General features: G+C 40.0%; 2 protein-coding genes across 2 annotated transcripts in view; both read right to left on the bottom strand.

The window, feature by feature from the left end:
- Positions 1-15466, bottom strand: part of LOC133638846 (neutral ceramidase-like) — a 25211-nt gene extending 9745 nt beyond the window's left edge. The window contains exons 1-7 of the mRNA XM_062031833.1: positions 15442-15466; positions 15134-15267; positions 14973-15076; positions 12872-13017; positions 2128-2287; positions 959-1086; positions 270-347 (exon numbers count right to left, since the gene is read on the bottom strand). Coding sequence (XP_061887817.1) covers positions 270-347; positions 959-1086; positions 2128-2287; positions 12872-13017; positions 14973-15076; positions 15134-15254 — 737 coding nt within the window. The 5' untranslated portion in view covers positions 15255-15267; positions 15442-15466. The remainder of the gene's footprint in view (positions 1-269; positions 348-958; positions 1087-2127; positions 2288-12871; positions 13018-14972; positions 15077-15133; positions 15268-15441) is intronic.
- A 494-nt stretch (positions 15467-15960) lies between these two features.
- Positions 15961-25000, bottom strand: part of LOC133638211 (kinesin-like protein KIF20A) — a 48690-nt gene continuing 39650 nt past the window's right edge. Inside the window, exons 28-33 of the mRNA XM_062030580.1 lie at positions 19467-19562; positions 19242-19331; positions 18939-18989; positions 18816-18876; positions 18660-18769; positions 15961-16208 (exon numbers count right to left, since the gene is read on the bottom strand). Coding sequence (XP_061886564.1) covers positions 16095-16208; positions 18660-18769; positions 18816-18876; positions 18939-18989; positions 19242-19331; positions 19467-19562 — 522 coding nt within the window. The 3' untranslated portion in view covers positions 15961-16094. The remainder of the gene's footprint in view (positions 16209-18659; positions 18770-18815; positions 18877-18938; positions 18990-19241; positions 19332-19466; positions 19563-25000) is intronic.

The raw sequence follows: 25000 nt of genomic DNA on the forward strand, positions 1-25000 counted from the left end.
GCGACATAGGTGATGTAGGTGACATAGGCGACATAGGTGATGTAGGTGATGTAGGTGACGCAGGTGACATAGGTGATGTAGGTGACATAGGTGACATAGGTAATGTAGGTGATGCAGGTGACGTAGGCGACATAGGTGGTGTAGGTGATGCAGGTGACATAGGCGACATAGGTGATGTAGGTGACGTAGGTGATGTAGGTGACATAGGTGACGTAGGGGATATAGGTGATGTAGGCAACGTAAGTGATGTAGGTGACGTAGCTCCTTACCTGAGCATACCCATGCCGTGTCCGTCCATGTCGGTGAACTTCAGGAGCACCATCTGCTTGTCGATGTTGTCGTCATACCTGAAAGCACATCGCTGACATCACCACCATCACCTGACTTCCTGTACTCACCTGAGTCGCTCCTCCAGGGGGTTGTTGTGGTAGGAGTGAGGACTTCCTGTACTCACCTGAGTCGCTCCTCCAGGGGGTTGTTGTGGTAGGAGTGAGGACTTCCTGTACTCACCTGAGTCGCTCCTCCAGGGGGTTGTTGTGGTAGGAGTGAGGACTTCCTGTACTCACCTGAGTCGCTCCTCCAGGGGGTTGTTGTGGTAGGAGTGAGGACTTCCTGTACTCACCTGAGTCGCTCCTCCAGGGGGTTGTTGTGGTAGGAGTGAGGACTTCCTGTACTCACCTGAGTCGCTCCTCCAGGGGGTTGTTGTGGTAGGAGTGAGGACTTCCTGTACTCACCTGAGTCGCTCCTCCAGGGGGTTGTTGTGGTAGGAGTGAGGACTTCCTGTACTCACCTGAGTCGCTCCTCCAGGGGGTTGTTGTGGTAGGAGTGAGGACTTCCTGTACTCACCTGAGTCGCTCCTCCAGGGGGTTGTTGTGGTAGGAGTGAGGACTTCCTGTACTCACCTGAGTCGCTCCTCCAGGGGGTTGTTGTGGTAGGAGTGAGGACTTCCTGTACTCACCTGAGTCGCTCCTCCAGGGGGTTGTTGTGGTAGGAGTGAGGACTTCTGTTCACGCTGCTGCCAGACACACCTCCTCTCTTCCTGTACACCCGCCCTGCACGCATGCTGCTATGGGCTAGGGCTATACTCTGGAACACAACATGTGAGTGCCTGTCAAACATGGGCTAGGGCTATACTCTGGAACACAACATGTGAGTGCCTGTCAAACATGGGCTAGGGCTATACTCTGGAACACAACATGTGAGTGCCTGTCAAACATGGGCTAGGGCTATACTCTGGAACACAACATGTGAGTGCCTGTCAAACATGGGCTAGGGCTATACTCTGGAACACAACATGTGAGTGCCTGTCAAACATGGGCTAGGGCTATACTCTGGAACACAACCTGTGATGCATATCAACGAATGACTGAATGAATGAATGAATGCCATGCATGCATGTTAAATGATCAATTAATGAACATAAATGAGTGAATGTGTAAAAAGAGCTTGTGTGAGTGTGTGAATAAATGAGTGAGTGGCACCTTGACAATGAATGAATGAGTGTGTGAATGAATGAGTGAGTGGCACCTTGACAATGAATGAATGACTAAAGAGATGAATGAATGAGTGAGTGTCACCTTGACAATGAATGAATGACTAAAGAGATGAATGAATGAGTGAGTGTCACCTTGACAATGAATGAATGACTAAAGAGATGAATGAGTGAGTGAGTGTCACCTTGACAATGAATGAATGACTAAAGAGATGAATGAGTGAGTGAGTGTCACCTTGACAATGAATGAATGACTAAAGAGATGAATGAGTGAGTGAGTGTCACCTTGACAATGAATGAATGACTAAAGAGATGAATGAATGAGTGAGTGTCACCTTGACAATGAATGAATGACTAAAAAGATGAATGAATGAGTGAGTGTCACCTTGACAATGAATGAATGACTAAAGAGATGAATGAGTGAGTGAGTGTCACCTTGACAATGAATGAATGACTAAAGAGATGAATGAGTGAGTGAGTGTCACCTTGACAATGAATGAATGACTAAAGAGATGAATGAGTGAGTGAGTGTCACCTTGACAATGAATGAATGACTAAAGAGATGAATGAGTGAGTGAGTGTCACCTTGACAATGAATGAATGACTAAAGAGATGAATGAATGAGTGAGTGTCACCTTGACAATGGCGCCCACCAGAGGTTGGATGGAGGACTTGATGTAACCTTTGCTGCTGAGCATGAAGAGAGTGTACTGGAAATATCCTGCAGGTGCACAGTGTGTGTGTGTACCACTCAGTACTACGTTGTCCTGACGGTACTGCGATCCATACTGCAACCTGCAGGGCCTTCAGGACCTGCTCATGGTACACACACACACACACACACACACACACACACACACACACACACACACACACACACACACACACACACACACACACACACAAGTTGGGTTTCCGACAATGCATTTGGTGATAAATAGTGTGTAATACATTTAGTGTACTACATAGTGTAATACATTTAGTGTACCACATAATTTAATACATTTAGTGTACTACATAATGTAATACATTTAGTGTACCACATAATGTAATACATTTAGTGTACCACATAGTGTAATACATTTAGTGTACTACATAGTGTAATACATTTAGTGTACCACATAATTTAATACATTTAGTGTACTACATAATGTAATACATTTAGTGTACCACATAGTGTAATACATTTAGTGTACTACATAGTGTAATACATTTAGTGTACCACAGAGTGTAATACATTTAGTATACTACATAGTGTAATACATTTAGTGTACCACATAGTGTAATACATTTAGTGTACCACATAGTGTAATACATTTAGTGTACCACATAATGTAATACATTTAGTGTACTACATAGTGTAATACATTTAGTGTACCACATAGTGTAATACATTTAGTGTACCACATAGTGTAATACATTTAGTGTACTACATAGTGTAATACATTTAGTGTACCACATAATGTAATACATTTAGTGTACTACATAGTGTAATACATTTAGTGTACTACATAGTGTAATACATTTAGTGTACCACATAGTGTAATACATTTAGTATACCACATAGTGTAATACATTTAGTGTACCACATAGTGTAATACATTTAGTGTACCACATAATGTAATACATTTAGTGTACCACATTGTGTAATACATTTAGTGTACCACATAGTGTAATACATTTAGTGTACCACATAATGTAATACATTTAGTGTACTACATAGTGTAATACATTTAGTGTACTACATAGTGTAATACATTTAGTGTACCACATAATGTAATACATTTAGTGTACCACATAATGTAATACATTTAGTGTACCACATAGTGTAATACATTTAGTGTACCACATAATGTAATACATTTAGTGTACCACATAGTGTAATACATTTAGTGTACCACATAATGTAATACATTTAGTGTACCACATAGTGTAATACATTTAGTGTACCACATAGTGTAATACATTTAGTGTACCACATAATGTAATACATTTAGTGTACTACATAGTGTAATACATTTAGTGTACTACATAGTGTAATACATTTAGTGTACCACATAATGTAATACATTTAGTGTACTACATAGTGTAATACATTTAGTGTACCACATTGTGTAATACAAAAGTGTACCACATAATGTAATACATTTAGTGTACCACATAGTGTAATACATTTAGTGTACCACATAGTGTAATACATTTAGTGTACCACATAATGTAATACATTTAGTGTACTACATAGTGTAATACATTTAGTGTACTACATAATGTAATACATTTAGTGTACCACATAATGTAATACATTTAGTGTACCACATAGTGTAATACATTTAGTGTACTACATAGTGTAATACATTTAGTGTACCACATAATGTAATACATTTAGTGTACCACATAGTGTAATACATTTAGTGTACCACATAGTGTAATACATTTAGTGTACTACATAGTGTAATACATTTAGTGTACCACATAATGTAATACATTTAGTGTACTACATAGTGTAATACATTTAGTGTACCACATAGTGTAATACATTTAGTGTACTACATAGTGTAATACATTTAGTGTACTACATAGTGTAATACATTTAGTGTACCACATAGTGTAATACATTTAGTGTACTACATAGTGTAATACATTTAGTGTACTACATAGTGTAATACATTTAGTGTACTACATAGTGTAATACATTTAGTGTACTACATAGTGTAATACATTTAGTGTACCACATAGTGTAATACATTTAGTGTACCACATAGTGTAATACATTTAGTGTACTACATAGTGTAATACATTTCGTGTACCACATAATGTAATACATTTAGTGTACCACATAGTGTAATACATTTAGTGTACCACATAATGTAATACATTTAGTGTACCACATAGTGTAATACATTTAGTGTACTACATAGTGTAATACATTTAGTGTACTACATAATGTAATACATTTAGTGTACCACATAATGTAATACATTTAGTGTACTACATAGTGTAATACATTTAGTGTACCACATAATGTAATACATTTAGTGTACTACATAGTGTAATACATTTAGTGTACCACATAGTGTAATACATTTAGTGTACTACATAGTGTAATACATTTAGTGTACTACATAGTGTAATACATTTAGTGTACCACATAGTGTAATACATTTAGTGTACTACATAGTGTAATACATTTAGTGTACCACATAGTGTAATACATTTAGTGTACCACATAGTGTAATACATTTAGTGTACTACATAGTGTAATACATTTCGTGTACCACATAATGTAATACATTTAGTGTACCACATAGTGTAATACATTTAGTGTACCACATAATGTAATACATTTAGTGTACCACATAGTGTAATACATTTAGTGTACTACATAGTGTAATACATTTAGTGTACTACATAATGTAATACATTTAGTGTACCACATAATGTAATACATTTAGTGTACTACATAGTGTAATACATTTAGTGTACCACATAATGTAATACATTTAGTGTACTACATAGTGTAATACATTTAGTGTACCACATAGTGTAATACATTTAGTGTACTACATAGTGTAATACATTTAGTGTACTACATAGTGTAATACATTTAGTGTACCACATAATGTAATACATTTAGTGACATCATTGAATGAGTAATACAACAGTTGTGTAATATTCATTATTAATATACTGAGATGAAGAATATTTTATTTAATAAGGTTGAAAGTATTTCTCATAATTCTTCTTCTGTGTAAGCACAATTCATGTGAAGAAGCTCTTCAAGTGGAACATGTCACCTTCTTCATCCATCACATACTTCAATGTATGAATGAATGTATGAATGAATGTATGAATGAATCAAGTGGATCATGTCACCTTCTTGACTTCATCCATGACATTGTGATGTGCTGAATGTTGTAAGTGTTGTACATGCATACATACATTGTGATGTGCTGAATGTTGTAAGTGTTGTACGTGCATACATACATTGTGATGTGCTGAATGTTGTAAGTGTTGTACATGCATACATACATTGTGATGTGCTGAATGTTGTAAGTGTTGTACATTCATACATACATTGTGATGTGCTGAATGTTGTAAGTGTTGTACGTGCATACATACATTGTGATGTGCTGAATGTTGTAAGTGTTGTACATGCATACATACATTGTGATGTGCTGAATGTTGTAAGTGTTGTACGTGCATACATACATTGTGATGTGCTGAATGTTGTAAGTGTTGTACATGCATACATACATTGTGATGTGCTGAATGTTGTAAGTGTTGTACGTGCATACATACATTGTGATGTGCTGAATGTTGTAAGTGTTGTACATGCATACATACATTGTGATGTGCTGAATGTTGTAAGTGTTGTACGTGCATACATACATTGTGATGTGCTGAATGTTGTAAGTGTTGTACGTGCATACATACATTGTGATGTGCTGAATGTTGTAAGTGTTGTACATGCATACATACATTGTGATGTGCTGAATGTTGTAAGTGTTGTACATGCATACATACATTGTGATGTGCTGAATGTTGTAAGTGTTGTACATGCATACATACATTGTGATGTGCTGAATGTTGTAAGTGTTGTACATGCATACATACATTGTGATGTGCTGAATGTTGTAAGTGTTGTACGTGCATACATACATTGTGATGTGCTGAATGTTGTAAGTGTTGTACGTGCATACATACATTGTGATGTGCTGAATGTTGTAAGTGTTGTACGTGCATACATACATTGTGATGTGCTGAATGTTGTAAGTGTTGTACGTGCATACATACATTGTGATGTGCTGAATGTTGTAAGTGTTGTACATGCATACATACATTGTGATGTGCTGAATGTTGTAAGTGTTGTACATGCATACATACATTGTGATGTGCTGAATGTTGTAAGTGTTGTACATGCATACATACATTGTGATGTGCTGAATGTTGTAAGTGTTGTACGTGCATACATACATTGTGATGTGCTGAATGTTGTAAGTGTTGTACGTGCATACATACATTGTGATGTGCTGAATGTTGTAAGTGTTGTACATGCATACATACATTGTGATGTGCTGAATGTTGTAAGTGTTGTACGTGCATACATACATTGTGATGTGCTGAATGTTGTAAGTGTTGTACATGCATACATACATTGTGATGTGCTGAATGTTGTAAGTGTTGTACGTGCATACATACATTGTGATGTGCTGAATGTTGTAAGTGTTGTACGTGCATACATACATTGTGATGTGCTGAATGTTGTAAGTGTTGTACATGCATACATACATTGTGATGTGCTGAATGTTGTAAGTGTTGTACGTGCATACATACATTGTGATGTGCTGAATGTTGTAAGTGTTGTACGTGCATACATACATTGTGATGTGCTGAATGTTGTAAGTGTTGTACATGCATACATACATTGTGATGTGCTGAATGTTGTAAGTGTTGTACGTGCATACATACATTGTGATGTGCTGAATGTTGTAAGTGTTGTACGTGCATACATACATTGTGATGTGCTGAATGTTGTAAGTGTTGTACATGCATACATACATTGTGATGTGCTGAATGTTGTAAGTGTTGTACGTGCATACATACATTGTGATGTGCTGAATGTTGTAAGTGTTGTACGTGCATACATACATTGTGATGTGCTGAATGTTGTAAGTGTTGTACATGCATACATACATTGTGATGTGCTGAATGTTGTAAGTGTTGTACGTGCATACATACATTGTGATGTGCTGAATGTTGTAAGTGTTGTACATGCATACATACATTGTGATGTGCTGAATGTTGTAAGTGTTGTACGTGCATACATACATTGTGATGTGCTGAATGTTGTAAGTGTTGTACATGCATACATACATTGTGATGTGCTGAATGTTGTAAGTGTTGTACATGCATACATACATTGTGATGTGCTGAATGTTGTAAGTGTTGTACGTGCATACATACATTGTGATGTGCTGAATGTTGTAAGTGTTGTACGTGCATACATACATTGTGATGTGCTGAATGTTGTAAGTGTTGTACGTGCATACATACATTGTGATGTGCTGAATGTTGTAAGTGTTGTACATGCATACATACATTGTGATGTGCTGAATGTTGTAAGTGTTGTACATGCATACATACATTGTGATGTGCTGAATGTTGTAAGTGTTGTACATGCATACATACATTGTGATGTGCTGAATGTTGTAAGTGTTGTACGTGCATACATACATTGTGATGTGCTGAATGTTGTAAGTGTTGTACGTGCATACATACATTGTGATGTGCTGAATGTTGTAAGTGTTGTACGTGCATACATACATTGTGATGTGCTGAATGTTGTAAGTGTTGTACGTGCATACATACATTGTGATGTGCTGAATGTTGTAAGTGTTGTACATGCATACATACATTGTGATGTGCTGAATGTTGTAAGTGTTGTACGTGCATACATACATTGTGATGTGCTGAATGTTGTAAGTGTTGTACATGCATACATACATTGTGATGTGCTGAATGTTGTAAGTGTTGTACGTGCATACATACATTGTGATGTGCTGAATGTTGTAAGTGTTGTACATGCATACATACATTGTGATGTGCTGAATGTTGTAAGTGTTGTACGTGCATACATACATTGTGATGTGCTGAATGTTGTAAGTGTTGTACATGCATACATACATTGTGATGTGCTGAATGTTGTAAGTGTTGTACATGCATACATACATTGTGATGTGCTGAATGTTGTAAGTGTTGTACGTGCATACATACATTGTGATGTGCTGAATGTTGTAAGTGTTGTACATGCATACATACATTGTGATGTGCTGAATGTTGTAAGTGTTGTACGTGCATACATACATTGTGATGTGCTGAATGTTGTAAGTGTTGTACATGCATACATACATTGTGATGTGCTGAATGTTGTAAGTTTTGTACATGCATACATACATTGTGATGTGCTGAATGTTGTAAGTGTTGTACGTGCATACATACATTGTGATGTGCTGAATGTTGTAAGTGTTGTACATGCATACATACATTGTGATGTGCTGAATGTTGTAAGTGTTGTACGTGCATACATACATTGTGATGTGCTGAATGTTGTAAGTGTTGTACATGCATACATACATTGTGATGTGCTGAATGTTGTAAGTGTTGTACATGCATACATACATTGTGATGTGCTGAATGTTGTAAGTGTTGTACGTGCATACATACATTGTGATGTGCTGAATGTTGTAAGTGTTGTACATGCATACATACATTGTGATGTGCTGAATGTTGTAAGTGTTGTACGTGCATACATACATTGTGATGTGCTGAATGTTGTAAGTGTTGTACGTGCATACATACATTGTGATGTGCTGAATGTTGTAAGTGTTGTACGTGCATACATACATTGTGATGTGCTGAATGTTGTAAGTGTTGTACGTGCATACATACATTGTGATGTGCTGAATGTTGTAAGTGTTGTACATGCATACATACATTGTGATGTGCTGAATGTTGTAAGTGTTGTACGTGCATACATACATTGTGATGTGCTGAATGTTGTAAGTGTTGTACGTGCATACATACATTGTGATGTGCTGAATGTTGTAAGTGTTGTACATGCATACATACATTGTGATGTGCTGAATGTTGTAAGTGTTGTACGTGCATACATACATTGTGATGTGCTGAATGTTGTAAGTGTTGTACATGCATACATACATTGTGATGTGCTGAATGTTGTAAGTGTTGTACATGCATACATACATTGTGATGTGCTGAATGTTGTAAGTGTTGTACGTGCATACATACATTGTGATGTGCTGAATGTTGTAAGTGTTGTACATGCATACATACATTGTGATGTGCTGAATGTTGTAAGTGTTGTACGTGCATACATACATTGTGATGTGCTGAATGTTGTAAGTGTTGTACATGCATACATACATTGTGATGTGCTGAATGTTGTAAGTGTTGTACATGCATACATACATTGTGATGTGCTGAATGTTGTAAGTGTTGTACGTGCATACATACATTGTGATGTGCTGAATGTTGTAAGTGTTGTACGTGCATACATACATTGTGATGTGCTGAATGTTGTAAGTGTTGTACGTGCATACATACATTGTGATGTGCTGAATGTTGTAAGTGTTGTACATGCATACATACATTGTGATGTGCTGAATGTTGTAAGTGTTGTACGTGCATACAAATGTTTTTAATGACATTTTATTCCTCCTCTTCAGTGGAGAAGAATTGTTGTACATTATTTTGTAGCAGCTTAGACTTTGTTTGTGCATCATTTGACATCTTTGCACTTTTACCAAATCATCAAACTTGAATATTTGTGATTCAATAAATGTGTTTGTAAGTTCTCTATATTCAACATGATGTATTATTATAACTCATCTTTTTGGAACACAGTTAGTGAATAAGTGTACTTGAGTCATTATGACATCATATTTCTACACAATAAGTCATAAATGTAACACTAGTGAGCAGTAGACAATATAAAGTCATTTATGGAACACATAGCTATAGACTATATGTGTTTGTACAGTGAATGTATATGTACAGTATGTGTATATGTATGTTTGTACAGTGAATGTATATGTACAGTATGTGTATACAGTATGTTTGTATAATGAATGTGCGTGTGGATGTACGAACTTTGAGTGTGTAAATATGTACTGTATTTATTTGTATATGTATGTGGGAGCGTAGGTACCTAAGTATGTGTGTATGTGTGTGAGTATATGTGAATTTGCATGTACAATACATTTGACTCCCAGTGTGTGCGGGAGCCAGAGTACGGCCCCAGCCTCCCCGAGAACCCATCCCACAAACAGTAGGTGTGGTGCCCAGGGAACCAGGGGCCACCGCCCCCACGCAGCCAAGCCGGACAGCGACAGGAACCCCAGAGCCCAGCCCACCGTGCCGCCCACAAGGGCCAGCAGCAGGCCGCAGACAGACGCACCCGGCAGAGGACAAGGCACGAGAAAAACAGGGGGAAGCCAGACCCCAAGCCAGCGAGAGACCACACCCCACACGGACAGAAAGGCGGGACGCCCCGCCCAAGGGGCCCGGAGACCCCCCGCAACCGGACGGGAAGACCACCCCCGCCCCACCGGCAACAGGGCCCCCACGAGCCCCCCCCCACCCCCGGAGAGCGCGGCGGGGCCAGACCACAGCCACCCCACCCAAGCCGGCCGCTACAGGACCACCCAGCACAGGGCCACAGGAACCACCCACCCCACCCGCAGGGACCCCAACGATGGAGATGGAACAACCAGCAACCGCCCCGCCAAGTCCCCCCCTGAGGTAGGGGAATAAATAAATAAAATAAATAAATACATAATAATAATAATAATAATAATAATAATAATATTAATAAAATATATTTAAAAAAAATAAGAATAAATAAATAATTAAATCTATTTATAAAAAAAAAAAGAAAAAAAGAAAAAAGAATTAAAAGAAGATCACAGACATGCTGACAACCAACCAACCAAGACGGGAACCCGGAAGGGATGGACGGTGGGACCCAGGAGCTCCAGACACGCAGTCCGGATGCAGTAGCCTGAGGCGCCGACCCCCACCCGACAGGCAGGCCCAGAACGTACCCCCAGAAATATACATACATATATATATACATACACATAAACATACACATGTACACATACACATGCATACACATACACATATATACATACATACATACACACACACACATACACATACATATACACAGTTTGTCAGCCCCGACAATCACCACGCGCCCGCGCTGCCACCAGTCACAACATCAGCCACCCCCCTGCACCAGACCCAGCAGCCACGGGCGCCCACACCACAAACAAACGGCAGCAGAAACAGCAGCCACAACACCCCCAGACAGCCAGCACCACCCAATCAAATCAAAGCGATCAAAAAAATCCCGCGACCGGCAACCACACGCCAACAGGATCACAGAGACCAGCCAGCGCCAGCAAGCCCAAACGCCAACACGCAAACAAGAGACACCAACACCCCCCCACCCCCAAAAGACCCCACCACCCCAACCCAAACACACCACCGCCCAAACAACCGAGACACAGTATCCAGACCAGACACGGGCGCCGCGCCGCCACCACATCAAGTCGCCAACAGAGACCCCACAGCGCAAGGTCGGGCCACACGGGTACGGACCCCACCCAACAGGAAGCGAGACCCGCGCGACGCCACACACAAATAAATAATAAGATTAAACAAAAATAATAATAATTTTAAAATAATAATAATAATAATAAAATTAAATACAAATTGAATTAAATATAACAAATACAAATAATTAAATAAAATAAAGTAAGTAAATAATAAAAATTGTCATAGTGTGTGCTAATAGTAAGCACTTTGCAGCATGCACATGGTAGTACACACTACATAGTGCACATGGTAGTGCACACTACATAGTGCACATGGTAGTGCACACTACATAGTGCACATGGTAGTACACACTACATAGTGCACATGGTAGTACACACTACATAGTGCACATAGTAGTACACACTACATAGTGCACATGGTAGTACACACCACATAGTGCACATGGTAGTACACACTACATAGTGCACATGGTAGTACACACTACATAGTGCACATGGTAGTACACACTACATAGTGCACATGGTAGTGCACACTACATAGTGCACATGGTAGTGCACACTACATAGTGCACATGGTAGTACACACTACATAGTGCACATGGTAGTGCACACTACATAGTGCACATGGTAGTACACACTACATAGTGCACATGGTAGTACACACTACATAGTGCACATGGTAGTGCACACTACATAGTGCACATGGTAGTACACACTACATAGTGCACATGGTAGTGCACACTACATAGTGCACATGGTAGTGCACACTACATAGTGCACATGGTAGTGCACACTACATAGTGCACATGGTAGTACACACTACATAGTGCACATGGTAGTACACACTACATAGTGCACATGGTAGTGCACACTACATAGTGCACATGGTAGTACACACTACATAGTGCACATGGTAGTACACACTACATAGTGCACATGGTAGTACACACTACATGGTGCACATGGTAGTGCACACTACATAGTGCACATGGTAGTACACACTACATAGTGCACATGGTAGTACACACTACATAGTGCACATGGTAGTACACACTACATGGTGCACATGGTAGTGCACACTACATAGTGCACATGGTAGTACACACAGTAGTAAACTATGTATGTACTTACTTTGTGTATATTAGTAAACATCTACTGTATGCTCTAGTAATCATTGTGCACTGTGTGCGTGTGTGTGTGTGTGTGTGTGCGTGTGTGTGTGTGTGTGTGTGTGTGCACCTCCAGTCGCAGCCTCTGTGAGATCATTCCCACGTCCACGGTGACGAAGACCACTCTGTGCTGGCCGTCATCAACGATGAAGGCTCGACTGAACAAGCGAGTGTGAATTCCTGCAGCTGTCTGCTGAGGGTTAGCATAGCCCATCTACACACACACACACACACACACACACGTATCAGCAACACACGTATACACACACAGACACACACGTATCAGCAACACACGTATACACACACAGACACACACACAGACGTATCAGCAACACACGTATACACACACACACACAGACACACACGTATCAGCAACACACGTATACACACACGTATCAGCAACACACGTATACACACACAGACACACACACGTATCAGTAACACACGTATACACACACACACACGTATCAGCAACACACGTATACACACACAGACACACACACACGTATCAGCAACACACGTATACACACACAGACACACACGTATCAGCAACACACATGTACACACAGAGACACACACACACACGCATCAGCAACACACATATACACACACACACACACGTATACACACACAGACACACACACACACGTATCAGCAACACACGTATACACACACAGACACACACACACACACACACGTGTCAGCAACACACGTATACACACACACACAGACACACACACGTATCAGCAACACACGTATACACACACACACACGTATCAGCAACACACGTATACACACACAGACACACACACACACACGTATCAGCAACACACGTATACACACACACACACACACACACACGTATCAGCAACACACGTATACACACACAGACACACACACGTATCAGCAACACACGTATACACACACACACAGACACACACACACGTATCAGCAACACACGTATACACACACAGACACACACGTATCAGCAACACACGTATACACACACAGACACACACACAGACGTATCAGCAACACACGTATACACACACACACACAGACACACACGTATCAGCAACACACGTATACACACACGTATCAGCAACACACGTATACACACACAGACACACACACGTATCAGTAACACACGTATACACATACACACACGTATCAGCAACACACGTATACACACACAGACACACACACACACGTATCAGCAACACACGTATACACACACAGACACACACACACACACGTATCAGCAACACACATATACACACAGAGACACACACACACACGCATCAGCAACACACATATACACACACACACACACGTATACACACACAGACACACACACACACGTGTCAGCAACACACGTATACACACACACACAGACACACACACGTATCAGCAACACACGTATACACACACACACACGTATCAGCAACACACGTATACACACACAGACACACACACACACACGTATCAGCAACACACGTATACACACACACACACACACACACACGTATCAGCAACACACGTATACACACACAGACACACACACGTATCAGCAACACACGTATACACACACACACAGACACACACACACGTATCAGCAACACACGTATACACACACACAGACACACACACACACACACACGTATCAGCAACACACGTATACACATAGACACACACACACACACGTATCAGCAACACACGTATACACACACACACACAAACGTATCAGCAACACACGTATACACACACAGACACACACACGTATCAGCAACACACGTATACACACACACACACACGTATCAGCAACACACGTATACACACACAGACACGTATCAGCAACACACGTATACACACACAGACACGTATCAGCAACACACGTATACACACACGTATCAGCAACACACGTATACACACACACACACACGTATCAGCAACACACGTATACACACACACAGACACGTATCAGCAACACACGTATACACACACAGACACGTATCAGCAACACACGTATACACACACGTATCAGCAACACACGTATACACACACACACACGTATCAGCAACACACGTATACACACACAGACACACACACACGTATCAGCAACACACGTATACACACACACACACACACACAGACAGACAGAGGACCCACCAGAGGAATGTCAGCGGGGGGTCCAGTGCAGTCAGCACGGCCCACTCCGATCAGAAAAGGTGGGCGTGGCGTTTCAGGACTTGGGGGCGGAGTCGGGTCAGAACCTGAGTGAAGGTGATTGATTGGCGGAGATGAAAAGTCAGGAGAGAAAGGTAACTTACCCGTCTTCCTGTCACTCGTCATCATCAGTGTGAGCAGTGTCACGCTGACAGTTGCCATGGCAACGAACAGCACCATCAGCATCACCTCCAAGGAGGAAAATGCACACTTCCTGTCGGCCATCTTGTTGCGCAAACTGGGAAAAAACAAGTTGGTGTAATGTGTGTCTGGCTTCTCTCACACACACACGCACACACACACACACACGCACGCACGCAAACACACACACGCACACACACACAAAAACACACGCACGATACAATGTGTTAGAAAAAATAAACATTTGAAGAAGACAAGAAGTCCAACTCACCAAGAACAGATGTGTGTGTGTGTGTGTGGTCCTTATCAGCTGACCAAAGGTCACATGACTATCATCAGGAAGTGTGTCCTATCTTATTTTGTACACACACACACCGACTCAGTGGTTAGAGTGTCCGCCCTGAGATGGGTAGGTTGTGAGTTCAAGGGAGTCATACCAAAGACTATAAAAATGGGAGCCATTACCTCCCTGCTTGGCACTCACCATCAAGGCTTGGAATTGGGGGTTAAATCACCAAAAATTATTCTTGGGCGCAGCCACCGCTGCTGCTCACTGCTCCCCTCACCTCCCAGGGGTTGAACAAGGGGATGGGTCAAATGCATAGGACACATTTCACCACACCTAGTGTGTGTGTGTGTGTGACTATCATTGGTACTTTAACACACCTAGTGTGTGTGTGTGTGACTATCATTGGTAGTTTAACACACCTAGTGTGTGTGTGTGTGACAGTATGAGTCCAGCAGACAGTTGGAATGGGTGTGTTGGAATGAGGGCAGATCGTCAGGAGGTACTAATCACTTTTATTTTCTCCCACTGAAAAAGTTTGGGGTTCTTTCCAACCCCAGCTACAAAAACATAACAATGGACAAAATAAAAAGCATAGATTTAAAGTCTTTAAAGACTCCTCAGCAGCTCTGATGATGTCACTTCCTGCTGGTCTTGGAGCGTAGTTGCCGCTTGATGATCACATGGTCGCTCTCCTTGGCCTCACCTGCCCCCCCACACGTCTTCTTGGCCTCACTTGACCCCCCACACGTCTGAGCACAAACACTTCCACACGTTAAAGAGGAACAGCACTTTTCAACAAATCCTTCACAATCCTTATGTAAGTTTTGATGCTTTCTGACTTGTAAACTTAGACTAAAGTCTGCTTACAACACAGTCAGTGGGGGTCCCCTACTTCCACCATGAAGTCAAGAAATAACAACACAGTCAGTGGGGGTCCTCTACTTCCACCATGAAGTCAAGAAATAACAACACAGTCAGTGGGGGTCCTCTACTATATACTATATACATCTACTATATATTAATAAATAAGTGCTAACAATACTCCATTGACCTGAATATTAGCAAGTGTTGGTGTTATCATCGCTAACACAGAATATTAGCAAGTGTTGGTGTTATCATCGCTAACACAGAATATTAGCAAGTGTTGGTGTTATCATCGCTAACACAGAATATTAGCAAGTGTTGGTGTTATCATCGCTAACACAGAATATTAGCAAGTGTTGGTGTTATCATCGCTAACACAGAATATTAGCAAGTGTTGGTGTTATCATCGCTAACACAGAATATTAGCAAGTGTTGGTGTTATCATCGCTAACACAGACTAGCTATAGTGGCGCCCTGATCTAACTAGCTTATGTTGCTATACTGAATCAGCTAGTGAGCTGCTTTCTCGCCTCGGTGCTCATGAAACTTTATTCTACATCATATTATTAATGCCTCATAGCTGCATAGTAGAAGGATTGTACAGTAAGTGATTGTTTTATTATGTCTCTCATCAACATCGACATATATACTTACATCATGTATATATTACATGTTATTATGAATGTTACTACATGACATATATACTTACATCATGTATATATTACATGTTATTATGAATGTTACTACATGACATATATACTTACATCATATATATATTACATGTTATTATGAATGTTACTACATGACATATATACTTACATCATATATATATTACATGTTATTATGAATGTTACTACATGACATATATACTTACATCATGTATATATTACATGTTATTATGAATGTTACTACATGACATATATACTTACATCATGTATATATTACATGTTATTATGAATGTTACTACATGACATTCATACTTACATCATGTATATATTACATGTTATTATGAATGTTACTACATGACATATATACTTACATCATGTATATATTACATGTTATTATGAATGTTACTACATGACATTCATACTTACATCATGTATATATTACATGTTATTATGAATGTTACTACATGACATATATACTTACATCATGTATATATTACATGTTATTATGAATGTTACTACATGACATTCATACTTACATCATGTATATATTACATGTTATTATGAATGTTACTACATGACATATATACTTACATCATGTATATATGACATGTTATTATGAATGTTACTACATGACATATATACTTACATCATGTATATATTACATGTTATTATGAATGTTACTACATGACATATATACTTACATCATGTATATATTACATGTTATTATGAATGTTACTACATGACATATATACTTACATCATGTATATATTACATGTTATTATGAATGTTACTACATGACATTCATACTTACATCATGTATATATTACATGTTATTATGAATGTTACTACATGACATATATACTTACATCATGTATATATTACATGTTATTATGAATGTTACTACATGACATATATACTTACATCATGTATATATTACATGTTATTATGAATGTTACTACATGACATATATACTTACATCATGTATATATTACATGTTATTATGAATGTTACTACATGACATATATACTTACATCATGTATATATGACATGTTATTATGAATGTTACTACATGACATATATACTTACATCATGTATATATTACATGTTATTATGAATGTTACTACATGACATTCATACTTACATCATGTATATATTACATGTTATTATGAATGTTACTACATGACATATATACTTACATCATGTATATATGACATGTTATTATGAATGTTACTACATGACATATATACTTACATCATGTATATATTACATGTTATTATGAATGTTACTACATGACATTCATACTTACATCATGTATATATTACATGTTATTATGAATGTTACTACATGACATATATACTTACATCATGTATATATTACATGTTATTATGAATGTTACTACATGACATATATACTTACATCATGTATATATTACATGTTATTATGAATGTTACTACATGACATTCATACTTACAGCGTGTATATACAACATTGATGAAGTGTTGGGATGTTTTTAGAGTACTTTATAGTGAGAATAGAGCGACTTTCATAGAGTCCATTGTTAGCTGACTCTTGCCAACATTGATTTAGGAGTTAGAATACATGAAAGCAAACCTATGTGTTCTTGTGAATGATAGACAACATTCCACAATAAATGCTTGAAGAACTGACCATGTTTGGAGAAATGAGCAGCATGGCATCCTGGTACAGCTTCTTGCGTCCTCTCTTGGCCTTGGTTGCCATGGTGACATTGTGTGTTTGCTCTGACAAGAAGAGTGCTGCTAAAGTTGCATTCAGTACAAAGACAATCAAGGCCCATGGTCTCACCTGTGCACTCCAAGGACAACTGAGACTGGCAGATCACGTCTTTGAAGGAGTCCAATGTTTGCTGCAGCACACAACAACTTGGTCATCAGGAAGTGATTGGACCAATCACAGTGCATGTCTCACCTGTGTCATCTTCCTCAGCCCATTACGCTTGTTGTCACTTGATGCCAACCCCTACACACACACACACACAAACACACACAAGTGTGACAATCATTGGTACTTTAAGTTTAACAAGGTTGTTTGAACAAGTGTTCCACACACACGTATACACACACACACACAAGGTTGTTTTGACAAGTGTTCCACACAAACACACATATACTGTATACACACACACACACACACACACACACACACACACACACACACACACACACACACACACACACACACACACACACACACACACACACACACACACACCTCCACCTCACTGCCCTTCCTCTTCCTGGCTGCACTTTTGTCTTTCCATGTCCTGATGTCGGCCGTGTTGTTTCTAAAAGGGGCAACTTCCTGCACACACACACACACACACACACACACACACACACACACACACACACACGCACACACGCGCACACACACACACGTGTTGACAATGCAAGTTTGAGGTGACATGAGGAGTGACACGTTGCCATGGTGACAGACCTGCTCCATGGGTGCAGTCGCAGCCTTGAGCTCTTTGCTTGGATCCACTTCCTGTGTCCGTCTGCACTTCCTCACCTGCTTCTCCTCCGCCCTCAGCTGCACGTACATAGATGGACTTTGTAAGATGTATCCATATATTTTTTAAACAATTAAGAAAATATCCCTGTCATTTATTTCAGGTCCAAATGAGCAAACACGGCTTATTTGTTGTGTTCCTTGTTCTCCCCTCTCATGGGCTACTAAACCCCTCCCCTTCCTCCTTGGTTTGTTGTTTACTATGATTGGTTGAGATTGGGCCAATCAGAGGCAAGATAGGGCGGGTCATGGAATTAGGAAGTAAAATCACAACAGAGATCCCAAATGACGAGGAGAGAGTCGGAGAAGAGAAGAGAAAATGTATATATTTAAAAAAACTAGTGGAAGATGGATTCTCTTCTTTAGATGTTTCTTTGAGCCATGTAGACCACGTCCAGGAAAGCCACAATGTTGGACACATTTGGACAAATGTATGATAGAACATTCATTTGACCTGTTTACCATGTAAGCACAAATCCAAACATGTTCTCCACTTGCATATTTGGCAGGAGAAATGCTGACAACATGTTTGTGGAGTGAAGAAGATCAATGAAGTCAAGTCACTTACAGTACTTGCTGCTGACCACAATCTGTCACACTCCATGACATCATACATCTGTCACACTCCATGACATCATACATCTGTGACACTCCATGACATCATACCTCTGTCACACTCCATGACATCATACCTCTGTCACACTCCATGACATCATACCTCTGTCACACTCCATGACATCATACATCTGTCACACTCCATGACATCATACCTCTGTCACACTCCATGACATCATACTTCTGTCACACTCCATGACATCATACATCTGTCACACTCCATGACTTCATACCTCTGTCACACTCCATGACTTCATACCTCTGTCACACTCCATGACATCATACCTCTGTGACACTCCATGACATCATACATCTGTCACACTCCATGACTTCATACCTCTGTCACACTCCATGACATCATACCTCTGTCACACTCCATGACATCATACCTCTGTCACACTCCATGACATCATACATCTGTCACACTCCATGACTTCATACCTCTGTCACACTCCATGACTTCATACCTCTGTCACACTCCATGACATCATACCTCTGTCACACTCCATGACATCATACCTCTGTCACACTCCATGACATCATACCTCTGTCACACTCCATGACATCATACATCTGTCACACTCCATGACATCATACCTCTGTCACACTCCATGACATCATACCTCTGTCACACTCCATGACATCATACCTCTGTCACACTCCATGACATCATACCTCTGTCACACTCCATGACATCATACATCTGTCACACTCCATGACATCATACCTCTGTCACACTCCATGACATCATACCTCTGTCACACTCCATGACATCATACCTCTGTCACACTCCATGACATCATACATCTGTCACACTCCATGACATCATACCTCTGTGACACTCCATGACATCATACATCTGTGACACTCCATGACATCATACATCTGTGACACTCCATGACATCATACCTCTGTGACACTCCATGACATCATACCTCTGTGACACTCCATGACATCATACCTCTGTGACACTCCATGACATCATACATCTGTGACACTCCATGACATCATACATCTGTGACACTCCATGACATCATACATGTGTCTATGACATCATACATGTGTCCATGACATCATACATGTGTGACTGTCCATGACATCATACATCTGTGACAGTCCATGACATCATACATGTGTCCATGACATCATACCTCTGTCACACTCCATGACATCATACCTCTGTCACACTCCATGACATCATACCTCTGTCACACTCCATGACATCATACCTCTGTCACACTCCATTACATCATAATTCTGTGACACTCCATGACATCATACCTCTGTCACACTCCATGACATCATACCTCTGTCACACTCCATGACATCATACCTCTGTCACACTCCATGACATCATACATCTGTCACACTCCATGACTTCATACCTCTGTCACACTCCATGACTTCATACCTCTGTCACACTCCATGACATCATACCTCTGTCACACTCCATGACATCATACCTCTGTCACACTCCATGACATCATACCTCTGTCACACTCCATGACATCATACATCTGTCACACTCCATGACATCATACCTCTGTGACACTCCATGACATCATACATCTGTGACACTCCATGACATCATACATCTGTGACACTCCATGACATCATACCTCTGTGACACTCCATGACATCATACCTCTGTGACACTCCATGACATCATACCTCTGTGACACTCCATGACATCATACATCTGTGACACTCCATGACATCATACATCTGTGACACTCCATGACATCATACATGTGTCTATGACATCATACATGTGTCCATGACATCATACATGTGTGACTGTCCATGACATCATACATCTGTGACAGTCCATGACATCATACATGTGTCCATGACATCATACATCTGTGACAGTCCATGACATCATACATGTGTCCATGACATCATACATGTGTCCATGACATCATACATCTGTGACAGTCCATGACATCAAACATGTGTCCATGACATCATACATCTGTGACAGTCCATGACATCATACATGTGTCCATGACATCATACATGTGTGACAGTCCATTACATCGTCCACTGGGAATTAAAAAGTGCCTGTCTGCAAATGACATAACGAGATATGGTCGAAATTATTTAAAGCGCACTACGCAAAATAAAAGTAACGTTGTCAATATTACTACTATGGATTACATGAACAACAATTCCTCAAAACAGCCCACTACCTATAATATGGGCTTTTTAAACATAAGATCATTGTCTCTCAAAACGTTATTAGTTAATGAGGTCATTAGAGACAACAATCTTAACGTCATTGGTCTCAGTGAAACCTGGCTCAAACGAGGCATCTCCTCCTAACTATATCAATGCGCATATTGCTTGTCCCCTTAAAAAGGGGGGGGGGGGGGGGGGTGTCGCACTAATATACAATGAAAACCTTAAACTTACCCTTAACTTAAGTAATAAATATAAATAATTTGAGGTGCTTACTATGAGGTCTGTCACACCGCTGCCTCTCTACCTGGCTGTTAACTACCGCCCCCCTGGGCCCTATTCGGACTTTATCAGTGAATTCTCAGAGTTTGGCGCTGATCTAGTGACACACGCAGACAATATAATTATAATGGGGGACTTTAATATCCATATGAATACCCTATCAGACCCTCTGGCGTGGCGCTGCAGACTACAGTCGATAGCTGTGGTCTTACACAAATAAATGAACCCACGCATCGCAACAGTAATACGATAGATCTAGTGCTCGTCAGGGGTGTCACCACCTCCAAAGTTATGATACTCCAGTATACTAAAGTAATGTCCGATCATTACCTTATAAAATTCTAAGTTCTGACTCATTGTCAACAAGCTAATAATAATAATAATAACTGCTATAGCAGCCGCAACATTAATGCTGTCACAACGATGACTCTTGCTGGCCTACTGCCTTCGGTAATGGCACCATTCCTAAATTATGTGGGCTCTATTGGTAACCTCACTAACAACTTTAACGACGCCCTGCACGACACCATTGATAGTATAGCACCGCTAAAGCTAAAAAAGGCCCCTAAAAGGCGTACCCCATGGTTTACAGAAGAAACTAGAGCTCTTAAACTATCATGTAGAAAGCTGGAACACAAATGGCGTGCGACTAAACTTGAAGTTGTCCATCAAGCATGGAGTGATAGTTTAATAATTTATAAACGCATGCTTACCTTAGCTAAAGCTAATAACTACTGAAATCTCATCCGCCTCAACAAAAACGATCCTAAATATTTGTTTAGTACAGTATCATCGCTAACCCAACAAGGGACTCCTCCCAGTAGCTCCACCCACTCGGCAGATGACTTTATGAATTTCTTTACAGATACGACTGTATATACGACGGATACTGCCCTCCAAAATAGTCTCTCTCTTTTTGATGAAATAACATTAGAGGAATTATTACTGCGTGTAAATGGGATAAAACAAACAACATGTTTACTTGACCCACTTCCTGGGAAACTTATGAAGGAACTGTTTGTGATATTAGGACCATCAGTGCTAAATATAAACTTATCACTTTCCTCTGGCACTGTTCCCCTAGCATTCAAAAAAGGTTATTCATCCTCTGCTCAAAAGACCTAACCTCCATCCTGACCTCATGGTAAACTACAGGCCGGTGTCACACCTTCCCTTTATTTCCAAAATCCTCGAAAAAAATAGTTGCACAGCAGCTAAATGAACACTTAGTGTCTAACAATCTCTGTGAACCTTTTCAGTCCAGTTTCAGGGCAAATCACTCTACGGAGAAGCCCTCGCAAAAATGACTAATGATCTATTGCTAACCATGGATGTCATCCATGATGCTGCTTCTTCATCTTAGCGCTGCTTTCCATACCGTTCATCATAATATTTGATTAGAGCGTATCAAAACACGTGTTGGTATGTCAGACTTAGTCTTGTCTTGGTTTAACTCTTATCTTACTGACAGGATGCAGTGTGTCTCCCATAACAATGTGACCTCGGACTATGTCAAGGTAACGTGCGGAGTTCCCCAGGGTTCAGTTCTTGGCCCTGCACTCTTTAGCAACTACATGCTGCCGCTAGGTGACATCATACGTGTCAGCTTTCACTGTTGTGATGATGACACCCAACTCTACATGCCCCTAAACATGACCAACACGCCGGATTGTAGTCACCTGGAGGCGTGTCTTAATGTAATTAAACAATGCTAACTTTTTGCAACTCAACGCTAAGAAAACGGAAATGCTGATTATCGGTCCTGCTAGACACCGACATCTATTTAATAATACCACCTTAATATTTGACAACCAAACAATTATATACCTAGTTAATAATACCACCTTAACATTTGACAACCAAACAATTACACAAGGCCACTCGTAAAGAATCTGGGTATTATCTTCCACCCAACTCTCTCGTTTGAGTCACACATTAAGAGTGTTACTAAAACAACTCTCTCGTTTGAGTCACACATTAAGAGTGTTACTAAAACAACTCTCTCGTTTGAGTCACACATTAAGAGTGTTACTAAAACAACTCTCTCGTTTGAGTCACACATTAAGAGTGTTACTAAAACAACTCTCTCGTTTGAATCACACATTAAGAGTGTTACTAAAACAACTCTCTCGTTTGAGTCGCACATTAAGAGTGTTACTAAAACGGTCTTCTTTCATCTCCGTAATATCACTAAAATATGTTCCATTTTGTCCACTAGCAACGCTGAGATCATTATTCATGCATTCGTTACGTCTCGTCTCCATTACTGTAACCTATTATTTCCATGTCTCCCTATGTCTAGCATTAAAATATTACACTTGGTACAAAATGTGGCTGCTAGACTTTTGACAAGAACAAGAAAGTTTGATCATATTACGCCT

This window comes from Entelurus aequoreus, linkage group LG21 (genome assembly GCF_033978785.1).
Source record: "Entelurus aequoreus isolate RoL-2023_Sb linkage group LG21, RoL_Eaeq_v1.1, whole genome shotgun sequence".
In the NCBI taxonomy this organism is placed as follows: Eukaryota; Metazoa; Chordata; class Actinopteri; order Syngnathiformes; family Syngnathidae; genus Entelurus; species Entelurus aequoreus.